We start from the raw sequence: 26,888 nt of genomic DNA on the forward strand, positions 1-26,888 counted from the left end.
AGGTGTAAACCATTCGTTTGAGAGAGAGAGAGAGAGAGAGAGAAAGAGAGAGAGATAGAGAAAGAGAGAGAGAGAGAGAGAAAGAGAGAGAGAGAGAGAGAGAGAGAGAGAGAGAGAGAGAGAGGGAGAAACTTTTATATGTATGTATATATACATACCTCCTTTTTCTTCATTTCATCAGTCTTGTAAATTTCAGGATCTGTACTGTCATACTTTTTTTGTTTAGCTGAAGGAGTTGGGGCTTTACTCACTAGAAACAAAATAGAAACAGTTGTTACGATATAGATTTAACTAATGACTGTGTATATCTTAAGAAATGATACAATTTAATTGTAATATTTTGTTTTGGTTTCTTTTCTCCATGCTATAGGTAAAATTGCTAAGCAAACAATATAAACAAAACAACTTGTGTGAAAAAGTGCCACACCCTAGCAGTTGAGGGAACCTGTGGAAGAGGTAGACCCAGGAAGACCTGGAATGAGGTGGTGAAGCACGATCTTCGAACATTAGGCCTCACCGAGGCCTTTGGAAATATGCTGTGTGTGAGAAGACCTGGCAAGCCAAGTGAGACCATAACACGTGGCCTCTGCCAGGGGTGTAGCCAGCCCACTTATGCGTACCTTTCCTTCATGGACACTAAACTCTGTTTGCGAAAACTTGCTGAGGCAAGTGAAATGGAAATCAAATCAAATTCGCAAATTCGATGACTGTCACCCATGCCATTGGAGCGCTAATGTCAAAATTTAATTAAATAGATTTAAATATATTCTTTTCTACTGAAGGCACAAGGCCCAAAATTTGGTGGGAGGAGGCCAGTCGATTAGATCAACCCCCAGTACACAACTGGTACTTAATTTATCAACCCCAAAAGGATGAAAGGCAAAGTCGACCTTGGCGGAGTTTGAACTTAGAACATAGACAGATGAAATACCGCTAAGCATTTCGCACAGCGTGCTGTTTCTACCAGCTCACCGCCTTAGATTTAAATATATTAAATAAACTTTAGAACATACGTGATTCCATGTTGCCTGGCTTAAGACTAATTCTAGAAGCTTCAGCATCTACGCCACTCAGCCAATCAGAGCCACTTAAAGCTGGTTCCCACAACACTTTGGTGTCAGGAAACAGATCGTCTTGAAAGAAGTTACTCTGGAAACAATGAAGAGAAAAAGGAGCATTTTAAACATTTGACTTATTACAGTGACATTTTTCAGACAAAGGCTAAGACTTCAATAATAATAATAATAATAATCCTTTCCACTAAAGACACAAGGCCTGAAATTTTGGGGGAGGGGATTAGTCGATTACATCAACCCCAGTGTTTCCCTGGTGCTTAATTTATTGACTCCGAAAGGATGAAAGGCAAAGTCGACCTCCGCGGAATTTGACCTCAGATCATGCAGACAGACGAAATGCCGCTAAGCATTTTGCCAAGCATGTTAAAATGGTTTCAAATTTTGGCACATGGCCTTCATATTTGGGGGAGGGGTTAAATTGATTACATTGACCTAGGAGTGCTCAATTAGTGCTTATTTTATCGACCCCAAAAGGATGAAAGGCAAAGCCAACCTTAACAGAATATGAACTCAGAACATAAAGACAGACGAAATGCTGCTAAGCATTTTGCTCAGGTTGCTAACGATTCCACCAACTCACAACCTTTAATAATAATAATAATACTGACTGAACACCAACTAAAGACCTAGCAATCAAATATATAGAATCACTTAAGAAAATCTAATTTAGAGTTTATTTCATATAAATCAGAATAACTCATATAGATTCATACATTTTCTAATTTTACAAGATTTAAAAAATAAAATGGATAATAAATTCAAATTATGATAAACGTAAACAAACAAACGAAGATTGCTTTTAGAAGCGTTGAGGTGTCTTAGAAAGTTAAAGAATTGGTTTTAAATTCTCAAATGCAGGATAATACTAATAATATAGCCTGAACAGGATAAGCTACCCCTATTTTGAAGTAAAAAAGCATTGGCGGCCAGCTATGAGACTCAAATTCACACCTCCGTGATTACACGTCGCGGTGCTCTTCGACCGATTAAGGTAAACTACCCACCACAAGTTTTTCTGCAAATTTAAGATGTATAGAAATCTCGCTTTATGAGACGCTATCATATGTTAAATTCAAATTATGATAAACGTAAACAAACAAACGAAGTTTGCTTTTAGAAGCGTTCATTTATTTATGCACACCCTCAGAATATATCTTCTATGCTACCATTTACTTGTTTAAGTCTCTGGACTGTGGCCATTCTGGAACACCATCTTAAAGGGCTTTGGTCAAACAAATCAACACCTGAACTTATTTTTAAGTCTGGTACTTATTCTATCGGTTTTCATTTGCCAAACTGCTAATTTACAGGGACGTAAACAAACCAACACCTTACACAAAGAATTAATGATCATGGCTTGAATGCCTTTGTTCATAGGTTTGCTCAATGAGGGTTGAGCTGGAAATAAACAACAACAACAACAACATACCTTGACTCGGGGAACTTTAAAGGAGACGGGTTCTATATGTGTCAATAACAACCTCCATGCATGAGCAAATTCCACTTGACTAACATCACATGCAATCTTTGGCAAGAAAGATATGGCTTGGTGCAGATTACTGAACCGACAGGGGCTCAGTGGATTTAAGTGAGGAGCTTCGTGTGTTACTTCGAATGTAAATATAGTTCCATCTCCCTGAAAGCAGAATAAATTATTAATAAACAGAATAAATTATTATATTAGAAAACAATCTGATTTGGCAGAGTTTCTACAGCTAGATGCCCTTCCTAACGCCAAGCACCCACTACACTCTCGGAGTGGTTGGCATTAGGAAGGGCATCCAGCTGTAGAAACTCTACCAAATCAGATTGGAGCCTGGTGTCGCCTCCTGGTCCACCAGTCCTCAGTCAAATCGTCCAACCCATGCTAGCATGGAAAGTGGACGTTAAACGACGATGATACAATTTAGAAATCATATAAGATACAAATTCAGAAATACCCAAGAAGGATTCAATAACCAACTGGAGGAGGGTCCGCCTAGGGTTAAAAACAGTAGTAACATCGATTCTTATGGAACAGCCATATTGATGTGGCGGTAAACATTACTTCTCAGTATAGTAACTACTTTCATCTCTTATAGAGATTCTCTAACTAGCGACTTTGTTCAGTAAAATCTTACACAAAATTAACATTTGGTGTAAAGAAATAGAAAATCTGAAATGCATATATGGAGAATTAAGAAATAAATTGCAATTTACCCGTCCAGTAACAAATAATGTAGAGCTGTCTTCATCATAATGAGGAACCAATATTGCTGGAGAAGAATCTAATTCAACTAAGTCTAGTGGTGCTCCTAATTCCTGTGCATCATATAAAAATAACTTGCGCTGGCTCATTCTAAAGGAAAATAGAAAGAAAAAAAAGGAAAATTCAACATCAGAAAAAAGTTTGTAACAAAGAACAACATACCTATAATTTAATTTGATTTCATCTAATTTCATTTTTGAGCACTTTTTCTATAGGTTGGCTGGAGATGTAAATTTAGGCATTCCCATATATTGCTGAATATACCATTCAAATGGAAAAGAAGACTAAGCAACTGAATATATTTTATATTCTTCATAAACTTCAATACAACACATTGCTTGAAAAATACTGATTATCTTATACAAAAAACTTAAAAGAAATTAGATCTAAGAAATTTAGATTTAAGGCGGCAAGCCGGCAGAAACGTTAGCATGCTGGGTGAAATGTTTAGCGGTATTTCGTCTGCCATTGCATTCTGAGTTCAAATTCCGCCGAGGTCGACTTTGCCTTTCATCCTTTCGGGGTCGATAAATTAAGTACCAGTTACGCACTGGTGTCGATGTAATCGACTTAATCCCTTTGTCTGTCCTTGTTTGCCCCTTGTGGGCAATAAAGAAAAAAGAAATTAGATTTAAGATTTAAATAAGATATAACGGTAAGTACGGAAAAGGATTTTACTTTTAATAATCATCATCTTCATCCTCATCATTTAACGTCTATTTTCTGTACTGGCATGAGTTGGACAGTCTGGTCAGAGCTGTTATGGCCAGGGGCTGCACCAGGCTCCATGGTTCTTTTATGGCTGGATGTCCTTCCTGATGCCAACCATTTTACAGAGTGTAACTGGGTGCTTTTTATGTGACACCAACACCAATGCTTTTAGCACAAGTGCTTTTTTATGACACCAGCACCAGTATCAATTCTGTTGTGGTGGGTGGATCTTACTGAGTATGGACAGGTCAATAATCATTGTTTCTGACTTAGGCACAAAGCCAATAATTTTGGACAGTTTAAAGTCAGTCAATACCATCAGCTAGAGTACTTGATTGGTGTTTCATTTATTAATCCCAAAATTTTAGGCATTGAGTGCCTAAAAGTAATCTACATTCCAAGCAATTATTCTTTTTCTTCACCTTTCTACACTTAGCAACTTCATTAAAAAAGATGAGCAGTGGAATAATTCCAAATAAAAAGTGATCATACCCACTTTTGCTGACCATCCACGCTATTATTGCAAGCCTTCAGACGAGATCCCCCAGTTTCCCTTTCTCTAAGTAATGGCTGTGTCAATCTGGTCAGTCTGGAGCGATGCAAATGTCATGAGCTCTACCTCTCCTTATATAAAGTTATCATCTCCAATATTTAAAGAAACCATTAACGAGCACCATCATCTTACCCAAAATCTAAAACTTTCCTTATATAACATAAAAGCATGATTTGATTAAACTCCAAATGAAATTGAAGGGAAACGTAATTTTAATTATAAATCATTTGATCTGATAAAAGTAAAATTTTAAACAATTACTACTTACTTGTCAAAACCAGTAGCAACAAGGAATTTGCCATTTAGAGTCCATACAACTCTGGCTCCTCGGCTTCCGGAAGGACCAGTACCTTCCTGCAGAATTAGAAAATTACATAAAGGAAACTTTAATGTATGAATAAATATATATATAAATATTAAAGGAAATACAGAAATACAATTGACATATTATAAATTCAGTAACATTATAATACAATTATGCTATTAATAGGTATCATACAATATAATATAATATAAAATAATATAACAAATAATTAAAATGAATATATATCCTACAATTTGATTTGATTCATATCCTTGGATTGAATAAACAGATATATATATATAAAGGATAAAACTTTTCCTTTTAAATTCTATCAATGACCAGCATATAAAAATAGACCAATTAAGGTGAAATCACGTATATGATTATAATTAAGAGCATAGAACAAAATTTTTTAAAGCCTATATGTTGAAGATAGACGCTAAATCGTCTCACCACTTTAAAAATCACAAAAATACACAGGCATGTATTTTTGTGACATGTTAGTTCATTACATGTTGTCCCCAAGCCAGAAGTTTTGGTATCTTATCACTCCAACTTACAATACGATTATCATTAGGATCAGCTCTGTAATTAATTACCTTAATAGGTTCTGTAGATACACGAGGTTCATAAACACGTATTTTGCCATCTTTACATACTGTAGCACATTTCTTGCCACATGGACTCCAATCTAAAGTGAAAATCTGCAAAGAAAACAAAAAAGTTTACAACAAAAGAACCACTATCATCATCATGATTTAACAACCACTTTTCCATGCTTTGATGGATCAGAAAAAATTTGTTGAGAGAAACTTTCAACAGCCAAATGCCTGCCCTTGTTTCTAAGTCAGATAATATTCCTTATATCCATGGAAAATAGGAAACAAACAACATCACTTTTATGATCGTGCTAATTGTTTACAACATAATGTCAGGACAATGGTACTTGCAAACACACACACAGATATATACACAATGAGATTCTTTCAGTTTCTATCTACCAGATCCACTGACAAGGGTATGGTCAACCCTGGCTATAGCAGAAGACACTCGCCCAAGGTGCCATACAGTGAGACTGAACCTGAGACCTAAGGCTGTGTGAGTCGTTACACACAGCCACGTTGCCAATTCTGGAAAAATTTCAGTGAAAAATATGTCAGAATGATGAGCACCTACAGACTTTTATGCAAGCTATCTCACCTACATACAACTCATGTAACAAGATTAAGATTACAAAGAAGACTGATGAATATTATTTTGTTATAGTCACTGATTGTAAACATAAAGGCTTAAACCCAAGAAAGACTGAGCTACAAATGACAATTATCATCATCATATTTTAAGGTCCACTTCTCCAGGCTTGCACACACACACATACACACACATATAGAGCAAGCTTCTACAGTTTCCATCTAATAAATCTATTCAGAAGGTTTTAGCTGGCTCAGGGCTATAACAGAAGACACTTGCTCAAGGTGTCGTACATTGAGACTGAACAGGAAACTATCTGGTTAAGAAGTAAGCTTTGTAACCACACAACCATGCCTGACCTCTATGTACTGTAATTCAAAGTAATCCAGATACCACAAAAGAAAAATGTTAATTTATCAGCATAAAAAAACCTAACTCTAAAGGTTTCACACAACACAGCTACACATCGACAAAACATTACCATTTTTATCAAACAATTTTCTAAACATAGAAACCAAAAACTAAACAAAGAAGATAGAAAGATGCAATGCCATTTTGGGCATTCTTGCATCTAGATCATGACCTAACTCCCTCTCATTCTAAACAAACTAAAGAATAGTACACAAACATATATTGTAGAGAAGCTGGAACTGACACTAAAACTGAAGACCAAATACCAAATTAGCCATGTGGGAACCATTGTCCATTCCGAAAATCTATTCCACTCCAAAATGTTCTTCCAGCAACATAACCAAACTTACATATTACATCTCCAGCCCACTTACATCAATGTCAGCCAACAAGAGAATCTCTACATGATCACTCAAACTTACTAGAAATAGCAGCCAAGTATAACAAGCAAATAGAAGTCATAATTCAAAATTTCAAAAGTCTAATTATAAAAATCAATAAACATTGAATTTATTTTGGAATATCAAACCAAATTCTTGACAATTCCTGAAAAATATTCAGAAAATAAAAAATTAAGTATGATTTTCTACATATTCTCACCTGGCTAGTATGTCCCTTAAGCTCTATAACTGCTTCCTGAGTTGTCAAATCCCAGATTTTCACAGTCATGTCATAAGAAGCTGACGCAAGGATATCTTTGGCAAGTGGGTGGAAACGTACAAAATATATTTTTTCCTGATGACCTGGAAAACACAAAGCATATAAGTTTTACTATTAAATTATTCAAATTCTAAGCAAATACAGGGTGATCCGAAAGTCTTGTCACCCCCTACTGAAAAGTAATAAGAATAATAGAGGAACAATATAATAATATCAAACGCATGTATTGGTTTCAGTGTATTCACTTTCATTGGAAACTGGTGCAGCCATATGGTTTGCCAGCCCTCAGTCAAATCGTCCAACTCATGCTAGCATAGACCAGGGATGTTAAACGATGATGATGATGATTGATGCTGACACTGTCGCACATCAAGAAGGTCTGTATGAACACCATCATTTCTGTGGCACAAAATAATTTGGTGCCATGTCCTGTGTGATATTTTATGAAGCTGTGCTTTGATGATTGTTGCAAAGGATGCCAAAACAGCGTCCTTCAAATAAGTATTCTGGTATCACTCTTGTGAAACCATGTCCTTGATAATAGAAAATTAAAACAATATTTACAGGTTGTAACAAAACTTTTGGACCACCCTGTACAAATCAATCTCTTTATTTTGATACAAAATGTAAGTAGCTTGCTACAAATAATTAGTACAGTTTTATTTCCTTAAATCATCTCAGTCCTAGCTATGTGGTTAAAACACTCATTTTGCAACCATGTGGTTTAGGGTTCAGCCCCATGGAGTGGCACCATATGTGACAGCTTTGGGTTGACTAATGCCTTATAAATGCATTTAGTAGGTGGACAAAAGTATGGAAGCCTCTCATACATGTGCGTGCGTGTATGTGAGAGAGTTCCCACACCATTGCTCGACAACTAGTACTGGTTTGTTTACATCCCCATAACTTGGCACTATGGCAAAAGAGAGCTTTAGAATAAGTACCGAACTTAAACAAAAAGCAAGTACTGGGGTTGATTTGTTTGACTACACTCTTCAAAGTGGTGCCTTTACGTAGTCAGAGAATGAAACAAGTAAAAGAAAGAAGAAAAACGATATTTTATTTTATAATGACTCCAGGTGTCACAGGTGAGATGAGACAATGTGGAAAAACATTGTTAGCTCTTTGACCCAGTTCAGATATTAGAACAAATGATTACAATTATGGTAATTAGGTAACTTGATGCATGCAAGGAAATATCTAAAGCTTCTATTTTAATACTAGATCACTACCAAATGACAATATTATAAATTCTTTTATATCTCAAAGGTTATTTTATGTGACTGTATCAACCAAAACACTTTGCTTGGTACACATTTCATCAACATCAAACAAAGATGAAAGGTAGTCATATAAGCATAAATGATAATAGAGGTAGACAGAAATAGCACAAAGAACTTTTGTTCAATGCACCATTTTTACCCCATGCCAGTACACACACACACACGCACACATGTGTGTGTGTGTGTGTGTGTGTGTGTGTGTACACCACCTTCTTTCTTCTTCAGCTGTCTATCGTAGGTCAACATTGATTGTTCTTATTCAGTAATCATCTCTGGTAGGCTTGCATGTGGGCAACAAAGCCTGCCCTTAATTTGCAGCAGCAATGATACCAGAAGCTACTTGGCACAAAAGAGAAGTGACACCTCTCATGTACTCTTTCATATTCTCTCGTTTCTCCTCAATGGCTGCAATTACAAGTTTCAACATTTGGTGCTATTCATCGCACTGCAAGGCCTTCTCCTCCCTAATGTTTGGGGAAATCCCAGAGTTCTTCACATGTCTCTTCAGCACATCCCAGTATCACAATCTCTGACCACCACAGCTCCACTTGCCCTAAAGCACTTCAGTGTAGAAAACCGCTTTTCGGAGCCTGCTGTTCTCCATCCATCAACCAAAATTACACCCACAAGGTTTTATGTAATCCATTGTTCTAGTAGAAGACACTTCCTCTATATGCCATGAAGTTCCATCAAACCTGAAACCATATTGTTACAAAGTGAACTTATTAACCATACAGCCACATGTCTACAAGACGTAGACAAAGAGAAGGTTTCAGTTTGCGATTTACATCCTTTATCTTTTATTTATTTCAGTCACTGGAATGCAGACACGATGAGGCACTGCTGTGAAGGGAATTTTTAGTCAAACAAATTAATTCAGTATTGATTTTTAAACAAGGTACTTATTCTTTTGGTCTTTTTTGCTGAACCACTAAGTTATGGGGGTGTAAACAAACCAACACAGGTTGTCATGCAGTAGATGGGGGAAGACACACATATTTTATATATACACAACAGGCTTCCACACAGTTTCTATCTACCAAATTCACCCATAAGGCATTGGTCAGCCCAGAACTATAGTAGAAGACACTTGTCCAAGATGCCATGCAGTAGAACTGAACCTGAAATCACGTGGTTGCAAAGAGGGGTTCTTAACCACACGACCATGCTTGTACTCTATGAGAAAACGAGTTAAAAATAAATTTCAAATTAGTCATCCTGTTAGACATTGCTGGAATACAATTGCACTAAACGTATCTTACCAATTAACATGAATTCTGGTTCGCTCACAGATTCTTTCAAGCCACCTTCCGGAATGTTCCATACTCTAATTTTAGCATCATCACAGGCTGCAAAGAAAAAAGAAAATCTATGACATTAAAAACAACAGAGGAATTTTTTTTTTCTCTTTCTAACATAGGCGCAAAGCCTGAAATCTAGGGGACGCAGCCAGTCAGTTACATCGACCCCAGTATTTGAGTGGTACTTATTCTATTGCCCCCCCCCCAATACAATGAAAGGCAAAGTCAACTCCGGCAGAATTTGAACATAAAGCCAAAAGAAACGCCACTAGGCATTTTGTACCAGCTCGCCACCTTAACAACAGAAAAAGGGAAGAAAGCAATATTTATGAATCAAACTAAGTGGTTAGATGCAGTCAAGTGTGACTAAAGTTTCGTTTTCCTTGATTTCTATCATTAGCTGGAACGTGCTGCTCACATTCCTAAATAACACTTTGTGACAATGAGCCCAATGCTCTAACCACTGGAATAAGACCTACTGGATTCAGACATTCTTCCTGCTAACATATTGCCAGTAAAGATAGTGACTTACAATGCATACCAGTAGGGAATGAGTCATTTTGGAATTGTTGATTTGATACTAACTTATTTTATAATAGACATTTTAATATTTCTTTTGTTTTAAAGTTTCTTTCATTCTCTGCCTCCCTATCCCTATCTCTCTCTCTCTCTCTCTCTCTTTGTCTCCCTCCTCTCTCTCTGTATTCTTTTACTTGTTTCAGTCATTTGACTGTGGCCATGCTGGAGCACCACCTTTAGTCAAACAAATCGACCCCAGGACTTATTCTTTTTAAGCCTAGTACTTATTCTATCGGTATCTTTTGGCGAACCGCTAAGTTACGGGGACGTAAACACACCAGCATCAGTTGTCAAGCGATGTTGGGGGGACAAACACAGACACACACACACACACACACACACGCACACACATATATATATATGACAGGCTTCTTTCAGTTTCCATCTACCAAATCCACTCACAAGGCTTTGGTCAGCCCGAGGCTATAGTAGAAGACACTTGCCCAAAGTGCCATGCAGTGGGACTGAACCGGGAATCATGTGGTTGGGAAGCAAGCTACTTACCACATAGCCATTACTGCACCTATGTGTATGTTTCAGCGCATGTTCGTGTGTTTGTGTGTGTGTGTGTTTGCCTGTTTGCTTCCAGTGCCAAAAAGTACTGTTGCTAAAACAGGCTCAATGTTCAGTTAGCCATGTCAAATCACCAGCATCCAAACAACCGTACCCTAATGTCTTATTCCAATGCCAGTAATTATTTCTTTTAAATGAACACACGAGTCATATCTACAGAGATGGGAAAGATACTCAGCTGAATAGATGGAAAAGAAACATTTCTGGTACTTATTTTACTGACTCCCAAGGAATGAAAAGCACAGTGAAACATGGCATAATTAGAACTCTGAATATAAATAGATAAGACAAAATGCAATAAGGAATTTAATTAGGCACTCATCTATTCCTGTTAAACTACCACAGATGATACATTGTGAAATAAATTCTTAAACACAGCCATGCTTGGCCCATATAAATAATTACCAAACTTTTTGATCAGTTCAAATATGTTTGGGATATATTTGACTAGTAAAAGAGACCATTTTTCACTACAATTTGCCAGGGAGAAAAATCCTCACTTTTGGTAATAGGTGTAATATGCAAAAAAATACCCACTATGGACTAATATATGCATTTCAAGAAGTAACTTGAAATGCATATATTAGTCCACAGAAAACAACTTAGTGTTTTATACCTTTTGCATAAAGCAAGAATTTTTTCCTCTGGCAAATCGCAGAATAAATGGCCTTTTTACAAGTCAACTATTTCGCAAACATGTTTGAACTGATCGAAAACTTATTTTTATTTCACAACAGCATTTTGCATGCCAACCATTTAAATAATTATATTTCAATACATACCAACAACTAGTCTTTGATTATTAAAAGGGTCCCAAACAAAATCTGTAACATTAGTGCCATGCTGAAGACTTGGAATTCCACAATCTGGTAAACGGCAGGGTTTATTCAACTATATTATAAGAAAGAAATTAGATGCAAAATCAGATTCCTATAATGAACAAATGAAAGTAAATCATGGTAGCAATACAAAAGAGGATTCTCTGTGTGTGTGTGTGTGTGTGTGTGTGTGTGTGTGTGACGGTGTGTGCATATTACATTATATCTGAATAAATACATATAAAATACCTCTAAAGAATACATTTAAATTTTAAGTAGATGTCAATCTACTTCCTAAATGTAAACCATTAAACTCGCACATGTACATAGCAGCCCACCCACAGTTACAGTAAATTTCACCTGAGAGAAGTTTTATGAAACCATTAGGTATTGGTTTGAAATTACCTGCTCACTTACACATTGCTTTTTTTTTTTGTTGTTGTTGTTTTTTAACTCATATATAACTAATAACAGAATTACACTGGTATGCATGTAGTACACTTGCACACAAAGCAATGATACTTTGGGCTTCTGAATTACACTGAAAATTAGTTGAAGTAATAGTAGTAATAGAGTCAGAATATATTGTATGCTATAAAAAAATAACATCTTTTAGAACTGATAAATAAAATTATAATGGAAAAAAATCTGCTTAATTAACCCTCACTGTGCTTATTAACTATGTCCCACAAGCTAGTGATGTAACATGCTAATCATATGCAAATTGGTTCTCATAAACTCTTTCAACTGGTTGCTAAAAATAAAATGTACTCCACTATTGAAAGCTCAGAGTTAATGACACAATCATAAAGGCATAGAAAAGAGAGAGGGGGTTACCTCAAATATTGCAACACAACCTCCAGTTGTAGACAATGGAACTGCGCATCTTTTTTGATTTACTTGAAACAAATCGCTCTCACCAGGAATGTTCCTTGATAAATTTTTTAAATTTTCAATATGATGTTCCTTGTTCAGTGTGGTAGCTTTAAGGTGTTTAAATTTCAATTGTCTAATATCTGAAAGTAAAAATATGATGATGATGAATTCCAATATTTTAAATCTGGGTTTGTCCCCGTTAACGGCGATGGCTGGATCTGCCTCACTCTTACAGCAATTTCTCTCACACCATCTCACCTGGTTTGGGGTGTCCTCCTACCTCAAGCCAACCCACCCAATCTCCTCTTCAACCCGTCTCCTCCACGTTTTCTTTGGTTAACCTCGCTTTTGCGGTTCGTTCACTTCAAACTCAAGCACTCTCCTCAGAACATGAGCCTCATCCCTCCTCAACACATGCCCATAATGCCACACTCCATTCACCCCTGCCAGCTATTCCCCCAATCCCTCCAACCCCAGCACCCCCATCAAGTTTTCAGCCTTCCTTTTATCCAATAATTTCACACCACACATTGCTTTCACCATTGCTCTCTCAGTCCTTCTCAAAATTGCCATTTCGCTTTCCCATGTCTCACTCCCATACAGCATTGCAGATCTCCCGTAACTCCGATAAACCCTTCCTTTCATCTTCAAGGAGAACCTTTTCCCATATAACAACACTCCACATTCCCTGAACTTCACCCAGCCAAGTCTCGCTCTTGCTGTCACAGCTGCTTTCTCACTTCTTCCACAAATAAAATCTCTTGCCAGTCATGGGGTCACCTTCTTCATTTTCGTACATCTACCATGAATCCATTTCCCACATTTTCTACACAACACCACATTTGCCATTACCTTCTTCCCACATATACCACATGGATCCACCTTATTCGCTAACACTTCTCCTTCCACCCTGCTCACCATCACCTTTGTCTTCCCAAGGTTTACCTTCAAACCCTTGCTTTTAAATGCCTCCCTCCATTTCCGAAACTTCTCCCTCAATCCCTCCATCGTCTCACTCATCAGAACAAGGTCATCTGCACACAGTAGCTCCACTATCAATCTCTCTCATGCACTCTCTGTCACCACATCAACCACTATTGCAAACAACAATGGTGACAACACAGATCCCTGATGCATGCCAACTTTCACTGCAAACTTCTCCGACAGCTCTGATCCAACTCTAACTCTTGTCTCTACCCCTTCATACAACCTCATCACAGCCCTCACTATTACCTTCAGTACACCTCTCTTCCTCAATGCCCACTCAATCACCTTCCTTGGAACCCTATCAAATGCCTCCTCCAGATCAATGAAGCACATGTACAACTCCTTCTCTCTGTATTCCTCTTGCAATCTCCTTACAATGAACACTGCATCTATTGTCCCTTTTCCGGGCATAAAACCAAATTGCATCTTGTCCACTCCAGTACTTCTTCCCAACTAACCCTCTCCACTGGCTCCTTCACCATAACAGCTTCCACCCCCTGATCCCATTCATTCTCCTCATTCATAATTCCCTCCATATACTCTCTCCAAACTCCTCCCCTGTCCTCCTCACTAAAATTCAACCTTCCATCACTTCCCCTCATACATCTTCTTCCTTCAACATCTCTTCCATCTTTTTTCATTGATTTCATAAACCTAAACACTCTACCTGGGTTCTCATCCAGCCCATTCAACTGCTCCTCAGCCTCACATCAAAAATAATCACATCAAATTATTACTTAATTACTAAAAAGCATATGGAATCTCACAAGTCAACAATTGTAAAATTGATATATCTCTCACAATAGTTATCCTCATTAACATATTTTGTTGTTGTAATCTCTAAGATTATAGAAGTCTTTTATAAACTAAAGGTCATAATAGAATTTAATCTTAGTTTCCAGTGAAGTATTTTGGTGCATTCTTTCCATTTTCATTAAATTTTGTGCAGCCTTTCCCTCTTTCCCTTTGCACTAAATAATGTCATTAATGGCTGATAATCACTGAGTATGGTAAATGATAATCCACACAGCTATGTGAAGAATTTTTCACATGTTCAAATCACAAGGTTTTCCTTCACATGTTGAAAATACTGTTTTTCAATTTTTAAAAGATTTTGCTTATAACTTCAAATCTACTACTCATCTTGACTACCTAAATGGCAGATCTTTGTGGGGGAAGGTCATTCTCAGAATTACTTTAGAGTAATAAATCTTAGTCAAACCAAATAATGTAGTTCCACAGTAATGTATTTATACAAAGAAAGCCAAAGTTGCAAAATGTTTTTTACTTCTACAAAACTTATTCAAGTAAATAAACAAGTTAAATAGACTTGATCACATGACTACAAGATTGAGTCACATGACAGTGTATAAATCATATAAAGCATTTGATGGTATCAAGTGGATGCTATAACTTCCTTCTCGCATACTGTAAAGCCACTTTCTAGATAGTGTTTATTTATCTTAGTCTTTTCACATTAAGTAATTCTTCTACAGTTCATAAAATCTCTATAGCTCTTCAACAAACTTTTGTATGTGAACCAATTCACCCATGTCAAGGCTGACTGAGACCCAAGCCTGAATTACTGAGTGTCTACCAAAAGGATCATATTGAAGAGAAGAGAAGGTGACTAAATGGACAGCCCTGTTTGCTCTCATCTACATGTCAAATTCATCATTGAAATCATCACATATCCTGCTTTGAGCATTGCATTACATAAAGTAAAATTACTCTTCATAGACATTCATCAACATCTAATATAGAAATTATTGAAAATAACTGAATAATTAAATAAAGATGCATAGAATAATGATGATGATAAGTTTCTTAATGTTGCAAAAGCTAAGATGTCTCTCTATAAGGAATTATTTTATTTGAATTTATTTAAATAACAAACAACTTACTTATAAAACGTGATGGAGTGGAAACGGATTTTTTGGCTGGCACAGATTTTTCTGGAGTTTCTTCTTTTACTTTACCTTTGCACTAAAACATTGAAAATATTGTTACAAAACACAAAATTATCTTTTACAATAATTGATTAATAATTCTAACAACTGAAAAATATCTACCATACATGTTCAATGCAATTGCTTTCCTTTATTAGATATTTAACATAAATTATTAAAAAGCTTACATTAAGATAAACAACAGAAATATTTTGACTATGTTTCATATTCATCATCATCATCATCATAGTCCATTTTCCATGGTGCCATAAGTTGGAGAGCTTGATGTACTGACAAGTCAGAGGGTTGCACTCGGTTCCAGTCGTCTGTTTTGGCATGGTTTCTACAGCTGGATGCCCTTCCTAATGCCAACCACTTTACAGAATGTACTGGTTGCTTTTTACATGATGCCAGTACTAGTGTTCTTTACATAGCACCAAGAATACAATTATCTTTATTAATAAGGAGCAGAAAGGCATTAGCTCCTGGAGATGCTCAGCAGCAAAAATGGTACAATAAAGGCCTAAATGTCTTGTGGCTTACAGACATGTCTCCTCAGATCCTGAGTTCAAATCTTGCTGAGGTTGATCTTGCCATTCATCATTTTAAGACAGATAAAATAAATACCAGTGATATACTGGAGTCAATTCAGTTCTTTCTAAGTTGTGATCTCAATAGTTTGCTTCATCGATTTTTTTTTAGTCAAAATACTTCTTCTCACACAACAAAGAAAATATAAAACTATCAACACCAAACATATTATAGACTTCTAGTAACCAAGTTGAACTGGTATATAGCACTAGACCAGTTTTGATACAGAACACTAATGATCAAAACAATTCCAACCATGACCATCTCATCTTTTTTCAAACATGGTATATCTAAGACTGCATTATTCAATGTGTCTTTTGTCTCTTTAATATGGTAGGATGCAATTTGAGGGAGATTAAACTGACTGGCTCCTTTGCCAGTGGCACACAAAAAGCACCCATTACACTCTCGGAGTGGTTGGCGTTAGGAAGGGCATCCAGCTGTAGAAACATTGCCAGATCAGATTGGAGCCTGGTGCAGCTGCTGGCTCTCCAGACCTCAGGCAAACCATCCAACCCATGCCAGCATGGAAAACAGATGTTAAACAATGATGATGATGATTATATACACACATGCACACACACACGCATGTGTTTGCATGCATGCGTGTGTCCTTCTCTTGACATCATGTGATTGTTGTAAATGAATGTCATTCATTTGCATGTGAAAACAGGTCTGGCCATGGAGAAATATTACATCTCTTGGTAAGTGATAAGGGTTGGCAACAGAAAGGGCATCCGGCCATAGAAAATCTGCTTTGGTAAGCTCTGCTTGACTCATGCAACCATGGAAACATGGACCTTAAAGCAATGATGATGATGACAACAATAATGAAAATGTACACCAACTACATGAAAAATGATGCTTTTATACAATTTATTTAAGGAAGTAGCTGGAACAAGATGATATAAAAAAGAAATTAAACTTACAATTTTATCCTCAATTGCTCCATTGGCAACTTTTGGAGTTTCAGACAGACATTCTTTCACATCCTTTTTGTTATTGCACTCAGCTTCTATTTTAGAAGCTTTCCCATCTGCCTCAGTAGAATTTGTTGAATTCTTGTCTAAGTTCTCTGTGCAAGATGAATTTGAAGGAGTAGCTTCATTATCATTTTTCATTGAATTTTCATTTTCTGTATCTTTATTTTCTCTTACTTCTTCAGATAAACTGTTTTTAGTTTCCTCCATAGAGTTACAAGATTTTTTTCTAGTCTGCTGAGAATGTTCAGTTTTAGCATCTTCAGCAACTTTATTGTCAGAAAATACATCATTATCTTTTTCTTCATATTTTTTTGAATCTAAAACACAGTTGCCTTTTTGGAATTTTCGTTGTGGTGGTGGAGAATGACTTAATTCTATGGCTGCATTCAAACTGTCGATTTTCTGCATAATAGTTTCACTTGCTCGACGTTGACTTTTTGGAGTTAATGGACCTTTCACCTTGCTGTTTTCTGTAGAAGAATTTACAGTTGATTCCTTGTTATTTTCAGTAGAATTTACTGTTAATTCCTTATTGTTTTCAGATATATCATTTGCTGGTTTGCTTTTGTTTTCAGTACAAGAATTTATGGTTGATTCCTTATTGTTTTCAGTAGACAAATCAGCTGTTGATTTCTTTTCATTTTCAGCAGAAGAATCACATTTTAATAACTTCTTTTCTTTAGAAGGATCAACTGAGTCACTTGCATTAGTAATAGAATTAGTACCTGGTGCATTGAGATTGTGAGCTCTGAGGGTTAATGGTGCTCTTTTACTTGGATTTAAATCCATAAGTTCCAACTGGAAAACAAAAAGAAAAACTGATTTCATTTGTGATGATGGGCTATGTTGTTTGAACAAAGAGGATTTAAAGACTATGAGATATGGAATTAATACTGATCAAGTATATTGGAGATTAACACTATTAACACCAATACCACTTCCTAACGCCAACCACTCCGAGAGTGTAGTGGGTGCTTTTACATGCCACTGGCACGAAGGCCAGTCAGGAGGTACTGGCAACGGCCACGATCGAAATGGTATATTTTACGTGACACCTGCACAGGAGCCGGTCCTGCGGTACTAAAATTTACAAACATTGAAAAATAACAGACTTTACTCTTATACTCAAACTTGAGTGAAAGTTTTATTATATTTTTATTACAAATTTCCCCGTAACAAAACTAAAAAACAGCTGAGAAAAAAAATAATGTATAATAATATAAAAATAAAAGCTAGGCAAAAAGATATTTAATTAACAGTAAAAAGTAAACAAATTACTGTAATTAGATGTTGTTGTTTTGCCTTAAATCAGTCCTAATTGAATAAACCTATAATAAAAGACTTTCCAGCCTTATTATAAAGGAATGGTGCACCAAGAACTAAACCTGTCCTTTTTAAGATGGTATGGTGTGATTTGAGAAATGTCAATCAGATATTTCTAGCTGGTCAAGTAACCACATTGAGGCCCCTTCATTAGCTTGATACTTTGATTAAAGAAGACAAGCAATATAAATCATAAAACAAGACAAAATTATGTTACCCCCAGCAGGGCTACATTTCAATGATTATAACAAGTAAAGGAATTAAAGAATTTTTTGGGCAAATTCCTAACTTTTTAAAAAATTGCATAAAATCATGGATGAAGTTGAAACTTACCGGTTTGTTTTCTCCTGCTAACCACTCAGAAGCTTGCATAGATGGTTGCCCATTAGGGACTTCTGGGAAAATATCAGAATGGTATTCTCTATAGGACTAAAGACAAAATAAAATATTCATGTATTTACCATATTTAGTACCACATTACTATAAGTAAATGGAAATATCAAAGAAAGAGAAAGGATGAATTTTAAAAAATATAGTTAGTGGATTTGAATTACATTTCTTTTGATAAAACTATAGGGTGTCCACAAAGTCTGGGTACATGAGGATTAACACATACTTTAAGAAATTATTATTTCTTATATTTAATTGTTTATGTTATGATTTTATTTACTCCATATACCCAGACTTTGTGGACACCCTGTAGATAAGAGCAACATTCAAAATAGTAGCTAGGTCAATGTTTCTCAACCATTTTTTACCCAAGGACCCCTTTTGATACCTAGTTTACTCAGATGAACCTTCAATGTATATAAAAAAAAAATTCTATTATATTTTTATAATTAAATATTATTAGGTATTGTATAAAAAAAAATTAATTATTTTGTATATTGTAGAAGTATAACTAATTTATTGCAGATAAATATTAACAACAAAATCTTGTGTGGACCCTGCTCCCCAAGCGCCATGTGGACCCTCATTGAGAATAACTGAGCTAGGTAAATGAAGATAAATCAAAGGTGAATGCTGAATGATCAGTAAAACCCAAAAACTTTATATTTATTTATTCACTCTTTCTCATCAAATTGTGAAGGTGCATGGCCTTGTGGTTAGACCATTGCATCCATGTTTGCAAGATCATGATTTCAATTCCTGAATTGGGCAGCATGTTGCGATATTGAGCAAAACACTTCATTTCACATTGCTCTCGTCCACTCAGCTATAAATGAGGAGCCCTGTGATGGACTGCTGCCCTGTGATGGACTGCTGCCCTGTTCTGGGGGAATATTATAATCTCGATTGCTATAAACCATGGAAACCAGATAACTGGCTCTCCGTGAGTCCTTGAACCCAGGACAGTAATGTCCATCTTACTACATCAAAATACATTTCTTTGAAAGATTAAACATCTTATATATTTTTTCTACTATATTCATAAGCACAAGCATGACCAAGTGGCTAGAAATTTCACTTCCCAGCCACGTGGCTTCAAGTTCAGTCTCATAGCACAGCAACTCTAGCCTTTGATTAGCATGTTGAAGCTCTGGAGTGAAGTGATTTAGCGTTGGAGGTGTTTAGTGCAGAATCAGAGAGTGAGACACAACAGTGATTATGTGATTCAGAATAGCAGAGATTACCTGTGGTAGAAAAAGCAGGAAAATAAAAACAACACATCAATAAGTCTACTGCTTGAGTGTATAGGTGAAGTGGGTTTGGGGTAAGGTCTCGCAAACTTGCAGCAATGCTGTTCCAGGTGAGAAAGCAGAGCAAGGGAGACAGAGGGGATACAGAGAGAGAGAGAGATGTTATTTCAAATGTTAATTTAAGTGAAGATTACGTCTTAAACACATGCAAAAAAAAGGAATGAAAGTTCACTTACTTTCCTGGGAACAATGTAAGGTGTTGGAATGATTGCATTTTTAATCAGAAGAATTAGTCTGTTTATCTCTCCTTTCATGACATCTAATGCTTGTTTTGGGACCACAGCAGCCCCTTTGATTTGTTCTGTACGATCAGCAGCCACTGTAAACAAAGAACATCGGGTGGACTTGAAACACAGAAATAATCAGGTTGTTTAATGCATATAATGTAAATCTGTTCTAATAATGGGGGAGGTTAGAGAAAGATACAGAGGAGATAATATTTATCCCCAGGTAAACATGGGTGTTCTGTTAGATATGAACAAGAGTGGTATCTATCGCAGTAAAGTTTGTTTTAACAATTTCCTCTTAGTATTAATACTGCCTCTGTCGTTAATATACATTTTTTAATTAAGGAGAGAAAGAGAAGGTAGGAAGTGTGAAAATATTTATTAAATTCTATAATTTAATAAATATTCTAGATTATTATGGTCCTAATTAGATTGAGAAATGAAGTAAAGATGATAGCACAATTGAATCTACCAAAGTATATTAATCAAGGAATTAGAGTTAAGTCCAACTTGGTGCCTTGGGGCATTTTTTCTTTTTGTCATTTCTAAATATGACTTAGAGAAGCTTTATCATTTGAAATAATTTGGAAAAGTACTAGTTTTAAATTAGTGAATTTTATATAAGATATATGAACGAGCAACTTTAGTCTACTAATATTTAAATGTATCTGTTTTGTAAACTATTTTCCATGTGATTAAATTGAAAATTTCAGTTTGTGACAGGAGAAAACTAGATGGTGATATGTTTATTTCCTTAGAGAAGTTATATGGATTTTGAGAAAAGAAATATTCACATTCACATACACATAAACATAAATACTTATATACAGCCATATAAATACTTTTAAAGTAAACTTGAAAACGAACCGTCTGTAATATGTGGGGTCCGGTCAGTATATTCCAGAAATCTCAGTGTATTATCTCCCTAAATGTGAAATAAATAACAAAAGATTGAGAAATGTTAGAAGATGGTAACGATGGGGAGAAAAACTGAGTTGAAGAAGTAGGAATAATACATAGATGTATGACTACAATGTGCACTGGGATGGTTCAATAAGCATTTGAACTCGAGCTCATTTTAATGGACAATGATAAGATACTCTCAAGAGAAAGTCTTCAGAGAAGAAACCCTATTCAGGCAAGTGTTTTCACCCCTAACTTCTTACACTCTAAGGGGACCGGGCTACATCCAGGTCATGACTCTTGGATGCCCTTCTGCTGACACATTTTAGCCACTTGGATGTCAGACTTGTGCACTTAAACTGCTTGAAAGCTTCTTTTAATGGTCAATAAGTTAAACAATGTAATGCCAAGACTGTCGAATAATTTCCCAATGCATTTGCAGTGTCGCAAGTAGCAAGAGCGTCGACATAATTTATGATGATATATGCAGAATTTAATGTAATTCAACTGTTGTTTAGCCATAGGTCAGCCATGATCAAGCAAACCTAATAATCAAAGGTGTTCCAGACATGACCATCCCATCATTTTTTTATGTTAGTTTTTCTTTTTTTTTTTTTTTCAGATAAGTGTACATAGTACTACATCATTCAATGCATCCTCTTTTCTTTTTAAGATTTGGGTTCAATCCTACTGCAAGACACATTTGATGAGTGTCTTCCACTATAGCCCCAGGTCAACCAAAGCAGTGTACCATATTTCTTCTCTTCCAGAGAATAAGCCAGGTGCCTAATGTAAAGTTTCTTATGGTAGATTTTTCATTTTGCAATCATACCAAGGATAAAAAAGCTGGTTTCAATTATAGCAAATACAAAAAAAAAAAAAAGGTTGTTTCCCCCACCCAACACGCACACACATACACAACACACACACACACACACACACACACACACACACACACACACAGAGGTTGTTTTGTGCAAAAGAAAATCCTACTTTTGTAACAATAACAACTAGAATGTTTACCCTCCAATAGGAAATTAAATGGTCGTTGAAAATAACATTGTTAACATTCATACACACATTTAAATGAAAAAGATGCACAAAACTGGAAAATCCTACTTTTGTAACAGTAATAACTAGAACGTGAAATGTTTACTTCCCAATAGGAAATTATATGGTCATTGAAAATAACATTGTTAACATTCAGACATTATTATTATTATTATTAAATGAGAAAAACACAAATGCAAAAATTTCGTGTCACATACCTTCCCAACAAGGAACAACATGTTAGTTCGGTCATCAAAAAATGGTATAAAGACACTAAAAGCAGAAAAAAAATAATGCAAACTTGAATGAAATGTGAATGTTAAGCCAATTCTTTTGATAAAAATATCTAATGGAGTATTTATCAAAAGTATCAAAATGAATCCATGTTTAATAAGAGTATGCAGTCTATACATTTACATGAACTTTATGCATTCTAGAAATTAAATATCGTGCAAGTATAAGAAAAGGCTGCGTATCTATTAATGATATTAAATAGAAAAATATTTTAAAATTAAATCACATTAAAAGGCAAAAAATATCGATAGTAGTGATAACCATTAATATAAATGTTTCAACTATAACAATTTAAAAGGAAGAGAAGATATCATCATCATCATCATCGTTTAACGTCTGCTTTCCATGCTAGCATGGGTTAGATGACAGAAATTTAGGACAAGGCTACATATTTGTAAATTTCCTACCAAATTTGAATATCTTGGTTTTATACATCATTTAATTTTATATATTTTAATTTGTTAATGTTTAGGTAATGGATTTAAAAACAAAAACAAGAGTAATGTTTTCACTGAAGAAATACATTATCTTTTTTGATTTCACATACCCAGGAGATGTATCCATTGAGTGTGTACAGACAGGTGATGATGGATTTTTCAAGTCCCATAAAAAGAGCTGTCTTTGTCTCACCTATGGTATTGGTAAAAATAATATTGTGTTGAAATGGATTTTGTTGTAATTCTTGAGGAGCAGAAATGGTAAATTGCTAATTTCAGAAAATTAATTACTTGCAATGAACTACACAAACATAAACGAAGAACAAATGCAATATCATGAATGGGATCTAACTTCAGTAAAACATCTTTTCCAAAGCTGTGTAAAAAGAAAAGCGAAACAAATTTTTGAATTGTTAATTAGCTTAACTGTTTTACTATGTCTTATTAAGAAGAAGAAACAAAACAAAACAAAACAAAAATGATATTTACAGAATCAAAGCCTGTACTGAACAACATTTCTTCACTTCCGAGCCACGATACACGGGATTCCTTCTGGCCAGCATGTCCTTTCAGTTCCTGAAATTGGAAGCAACAGATTAAATAAATGTTGTTGTACATGATAAAACATTGTTATACATCGTTACCAGTTCTATTAACCCATTATCTCCCATAATTCTATTAACTGGAATTTTTTTATGAAACTTTGATTTCTAGCATAAAACAGCCTTAGGAGCACGCTGGAATGATCAAAATAACATTTTAAATAGAAATAAGCGAGATATTGGGTGAAAAATTAGAATACCTCATTTGAATATCAGAAATATACCTAGTAGAGAGAGCAAAAAGGTTAGATATGTGTAAATATTGACAGATAATTAAGAAATTTGTAATTTTTAAGTGATCTCATGAGATCACTGGTAGATAATGGGTTAAGAATGACTTGATGCAAACAGAGAAGCTTCTACACTGTCATTTAATCTGCTGAATGCAATTACCATTTCTCTATAAAAATCTGAACTAAGCATGACTATCAACATCATCGTCATTGTGTAACATCCACTTTTCCATGCCCACATGCATCAGAGTTTGTTGAGGCATTTTCTATAGCCAGATGCCTTTCCTGTCATCAACCCTCACCTGTTTCCAAGTAAGGGAAATATTTCCCCCGTCGCTCCATGAACAGACGTTTTAACATATGTATAAATGTGCCGAAAACCTTGTTACGAACCTGACATACAGTTTGAGCACGAGGATCCAATGTGCGAATAAGTTTATCTTTACATGTTGTTGCTAGCATTGATCCGTCTCCTTTCCAAGCAATCGCTTGTACCATATCACTGTGCTCATCTAGGGCTGTGAAAAGAATAACAACATATTAGAAGAAATAATACAACAAAGAATATTTAATGGAGATTTCAAATGTAATCTGAAAACATAATATAAAAAAACAAATATTCTATTCAAAATCATCATCATCATTTAGCATCTGTTTTCCCTGCTGGCATGGGTTAGATAGTTTGACTGGGATTGGCAAGCCGGAGAGCTGTACCAGTTTCCAGTCTGGTGTGGTTTGGTTTCTACGGCTGGATGCCCTTCCTAACATCAACCACTCCAAGAGTGTAGTGGGTATCTTCTGCATATCACCAATATGGGCGCCCTTTACACGTCACCAGCACAGGTGCTTTTTATGTGTCACTAGCACTGGCCATGACTACGATTTTTTTTTTTTTGATGGTATACTGGCTGTGAGTTAAATGATGAAGAATTCTATATGTGTGTGTATATTCTCTCTCTCTCTCTCTCTCTCTCACACACACGGTGTACAAATTTTTGCATAGTATAGCCATCAATGCCTAAACTGACAACACCACCAAGTTTGCTTGCTGAGCAGAGTGGGTTTTTTGACATCCTGTGACACAAAAAACAAGGCCTGTCAAAGCAGATGAACTCAGAAAAGTCAATAGCCATTCATTTATATGATATATCATCATCATCATCAATATTTAACGTCCGCTTTCCATGCTAGCATGGGTTGGACGATTTAACTGAGGACTGGCAAACCAGATGGCTGCACCAGACTCCAATCTGATCTGGCAGAGTTTCTACAGCTGGATGCCCTTCCTAACGCCAACCACTCAGAGAGTGTAGTGGGTGCTTTTATGTGCCACTGGGACCAGTCTGGCGGTACTGCCAACGGCCATGCTCAAATGGTGTTTATACATGCCACCTGCACAGGAGTCAGTCCAGCAGGTGGCACATAAAAATACTATTTGAGCATGGCCGTTGCCAGTACCGCCAGACTGGTCCTCGTGCCGGTGGCACATGCGTAAATAAGTATTTATGTGTGTGTGTGCATATATATATATATATATATAAAAATGTATAAACAACTGACACATATATATATATATATATACAATACTTTGATTAATAAAGTGATTGCCTTAATATTGTTATGTAAGACATTTTAATATCACTTTAGTTTATACCATTGAAACAAACTTTAATTACATAAGAGCAGGATAAGAATAAGCAGGCTACTTACATAAACTTTTTTTGCAGCTTGAAACATCATAAAGACGAACACTTTCAGCGGAAGACACAGCTAAAATACCCTCAGCAACTGGATTCCAAAGGACGTTTTCAATTTTTCTCTCTTCTGTACAAACAATTTGTGAATTCAAATTTAAAGAATTCTTCAGGTTTTTTGAACTAGAAGGCAACTGCCACAGCTTTACCTAATAAATTTAAAGGAATAAAAAAAATTCATTTAGAAATTATTACAAAACAACATAAAAGAATGAGAACAAATAATACTGATATTTTACATGCATTGTTAGAACTAATGTTCCAAACAGACAACAATGGTCAGAGAAATGGAAATCCAATACTTTTACTGGTTTTCATCATTGGAGTGAGGCCATGCTGGGGTACTCAAGGACTGTAGTAAAACGTATCAGCCCCCCCACCCCTCTATTACTTAATTTAGTATGGTACTTATTTTATCGATTCCTCTTTATCCAATGACAAAGTTACTTTGTAGCACATATGACACAACCTGATGCACCATTTTACATTGGTATACACACAGGGCTAGGTAAGCTCCATAGAGGCCCTAAGCACTTGAAAGATTTTGGTACCCCGTATATATGTAACTCAAAATATACACAATAATAAACCATAAAATATATTTCTATTTTTCAAAATGAAACAAAACCAACAGTAAGATGGAAAATAATGTTTATTTTTGCATACTTCGACTTTATTTTTATTTAAAAAGTTGCCTCACTATCAAACAATGAAGACTTTGAAATTATATTCCCAAGTTTATAAACAACATTGAATATTATTTTAACAAATTTAAATTGATTTTTATGTGGTAAATCATTTACTATTTTTGTGGTGCCATGCCTTTCCTTGATTCCCTAAATACGTGCTTACCTTGCTTAATGGTTAACCTAGCACCGTATACACAGACATTCATATATATATACAATTGCAGCATGGAAGGTGTTTATAAGCCATTTAAGAAACACACAGAAACCATTACATTCACTTCAACATTTAAATTTAATTTGCCAAAATATTTTCGTCACTTTGAGACCATGACCTGTTCACTGCAACACGGAATTTTGTCAGTGAACAGGTCGCGATCTCAAAGCGATGAAAATATTTTGGCAAATTAAATCTAAATGTTGAAGTGAATCTAACAGCTTTTGTGTGTTTCTTAAATGGCTTATAAACACCTTCCACGCTGCAATTGTTTTCGTTCCAGCACACGATCTCAGATCAGGTCACTTGCTATGCAAGTACATCTCCGTAATAACATATATATATATATATATATATCAAGTTGTCAA

At 35.6% G+C, this 26,888-nt stretch overlaps 1 protein-coding gene across 2 annotated transcripts in view; it reads right to left on the reverse strand.

The window, feature by feature from the left end:
• The window catches only part of LOC106879083 (coronin-7), a 121,168-nt gene that overhangs the window by 13,979 nt on the left and 80,301 nt on the right, over positions 1-26,888 (reverse strand). For both annotated transcript variants that reach the window (XM_052969835.1, XM_014928516.2), the window contains exons 6-25: positions 25,574-25,766; positions 24,257-24,381; positions 23,518-23,604; positions 23,139-23,221; positions 22,516-22,570; positions 21,212-21,269; positions 20,294-20,436; positions 18,751-18,846; positions 17,041-17,892; positions 15,476-15,557; positions 12,546-12,724; positions 11,673-11,781; positions 9,700-9,786; positions 7,095-7,237; positions 5,492-5,596; positions 4,857-4,942; positions 3,276-3,414; positions 2,506-2,712; positions 1,014-1,149; positions 159-250 (exon numbers count right to left, since the gene is read on the reverse strand). In XM_052969835.1, the coding sequence (XP_052825795.1) occupies positions 159-250; positions 1,014-1,149; positions 2,506-2,712; positions 3,276-3,414; positions 4,857-4,942; positions 5,492-5,596; positions 7,095-7,237; positions 9,700-9,786; positions 11,673-11,781; positions 12,546-12,724; positions 15,476-15,557; positions 17,041-17,892; positions 18,751-18,846; positions 20,294-20,436; positions 21,212-21,269; positions 22,516-22,570; positions 23,139-23,221; positions 23,518-23,604; positions 24,257-24,381; positions 25,574-25,766 (3,057 nt within the window). The remainder of the gene's footprint in view (positions 1-158; positions 251-1,013; positions 1,150-2,505; positions 2,713-3,275; positions 3,415-4,856; positions 4,943-5,491; positions 5,597-7,094; positions 7,238-9,699; positions 9,787-11,672; positions 11,782-12,545; positions 12,725-15,475; positions 15,558-17,040; positions 17,893-18,750; positions 18,847-20,293; positions 20,437-21,211; positions 21,270-22,515; positions 22,571-23,138; positions 23,222-23,517; positions 23,605-24,256; positions 24,382-25,573; positions 25,767-26,888) is intronic.

Source organism: Octopus bimaculoides, chromosome 7 (assembly GCF_001194135.2).
Source record: "Octopus bimaculoides isolate UCB-OBI-ISO-001 chromosome 7, ASM119413v2, whole genome shotgun sequence".
In the NCBI taxonomy this organism is placed as follows: Eukaryota; Metazoa; Mollusca; class Cephalopoda; order Octopoda; family Octopodidae; genus Octopus; species Octopus bimaculoides.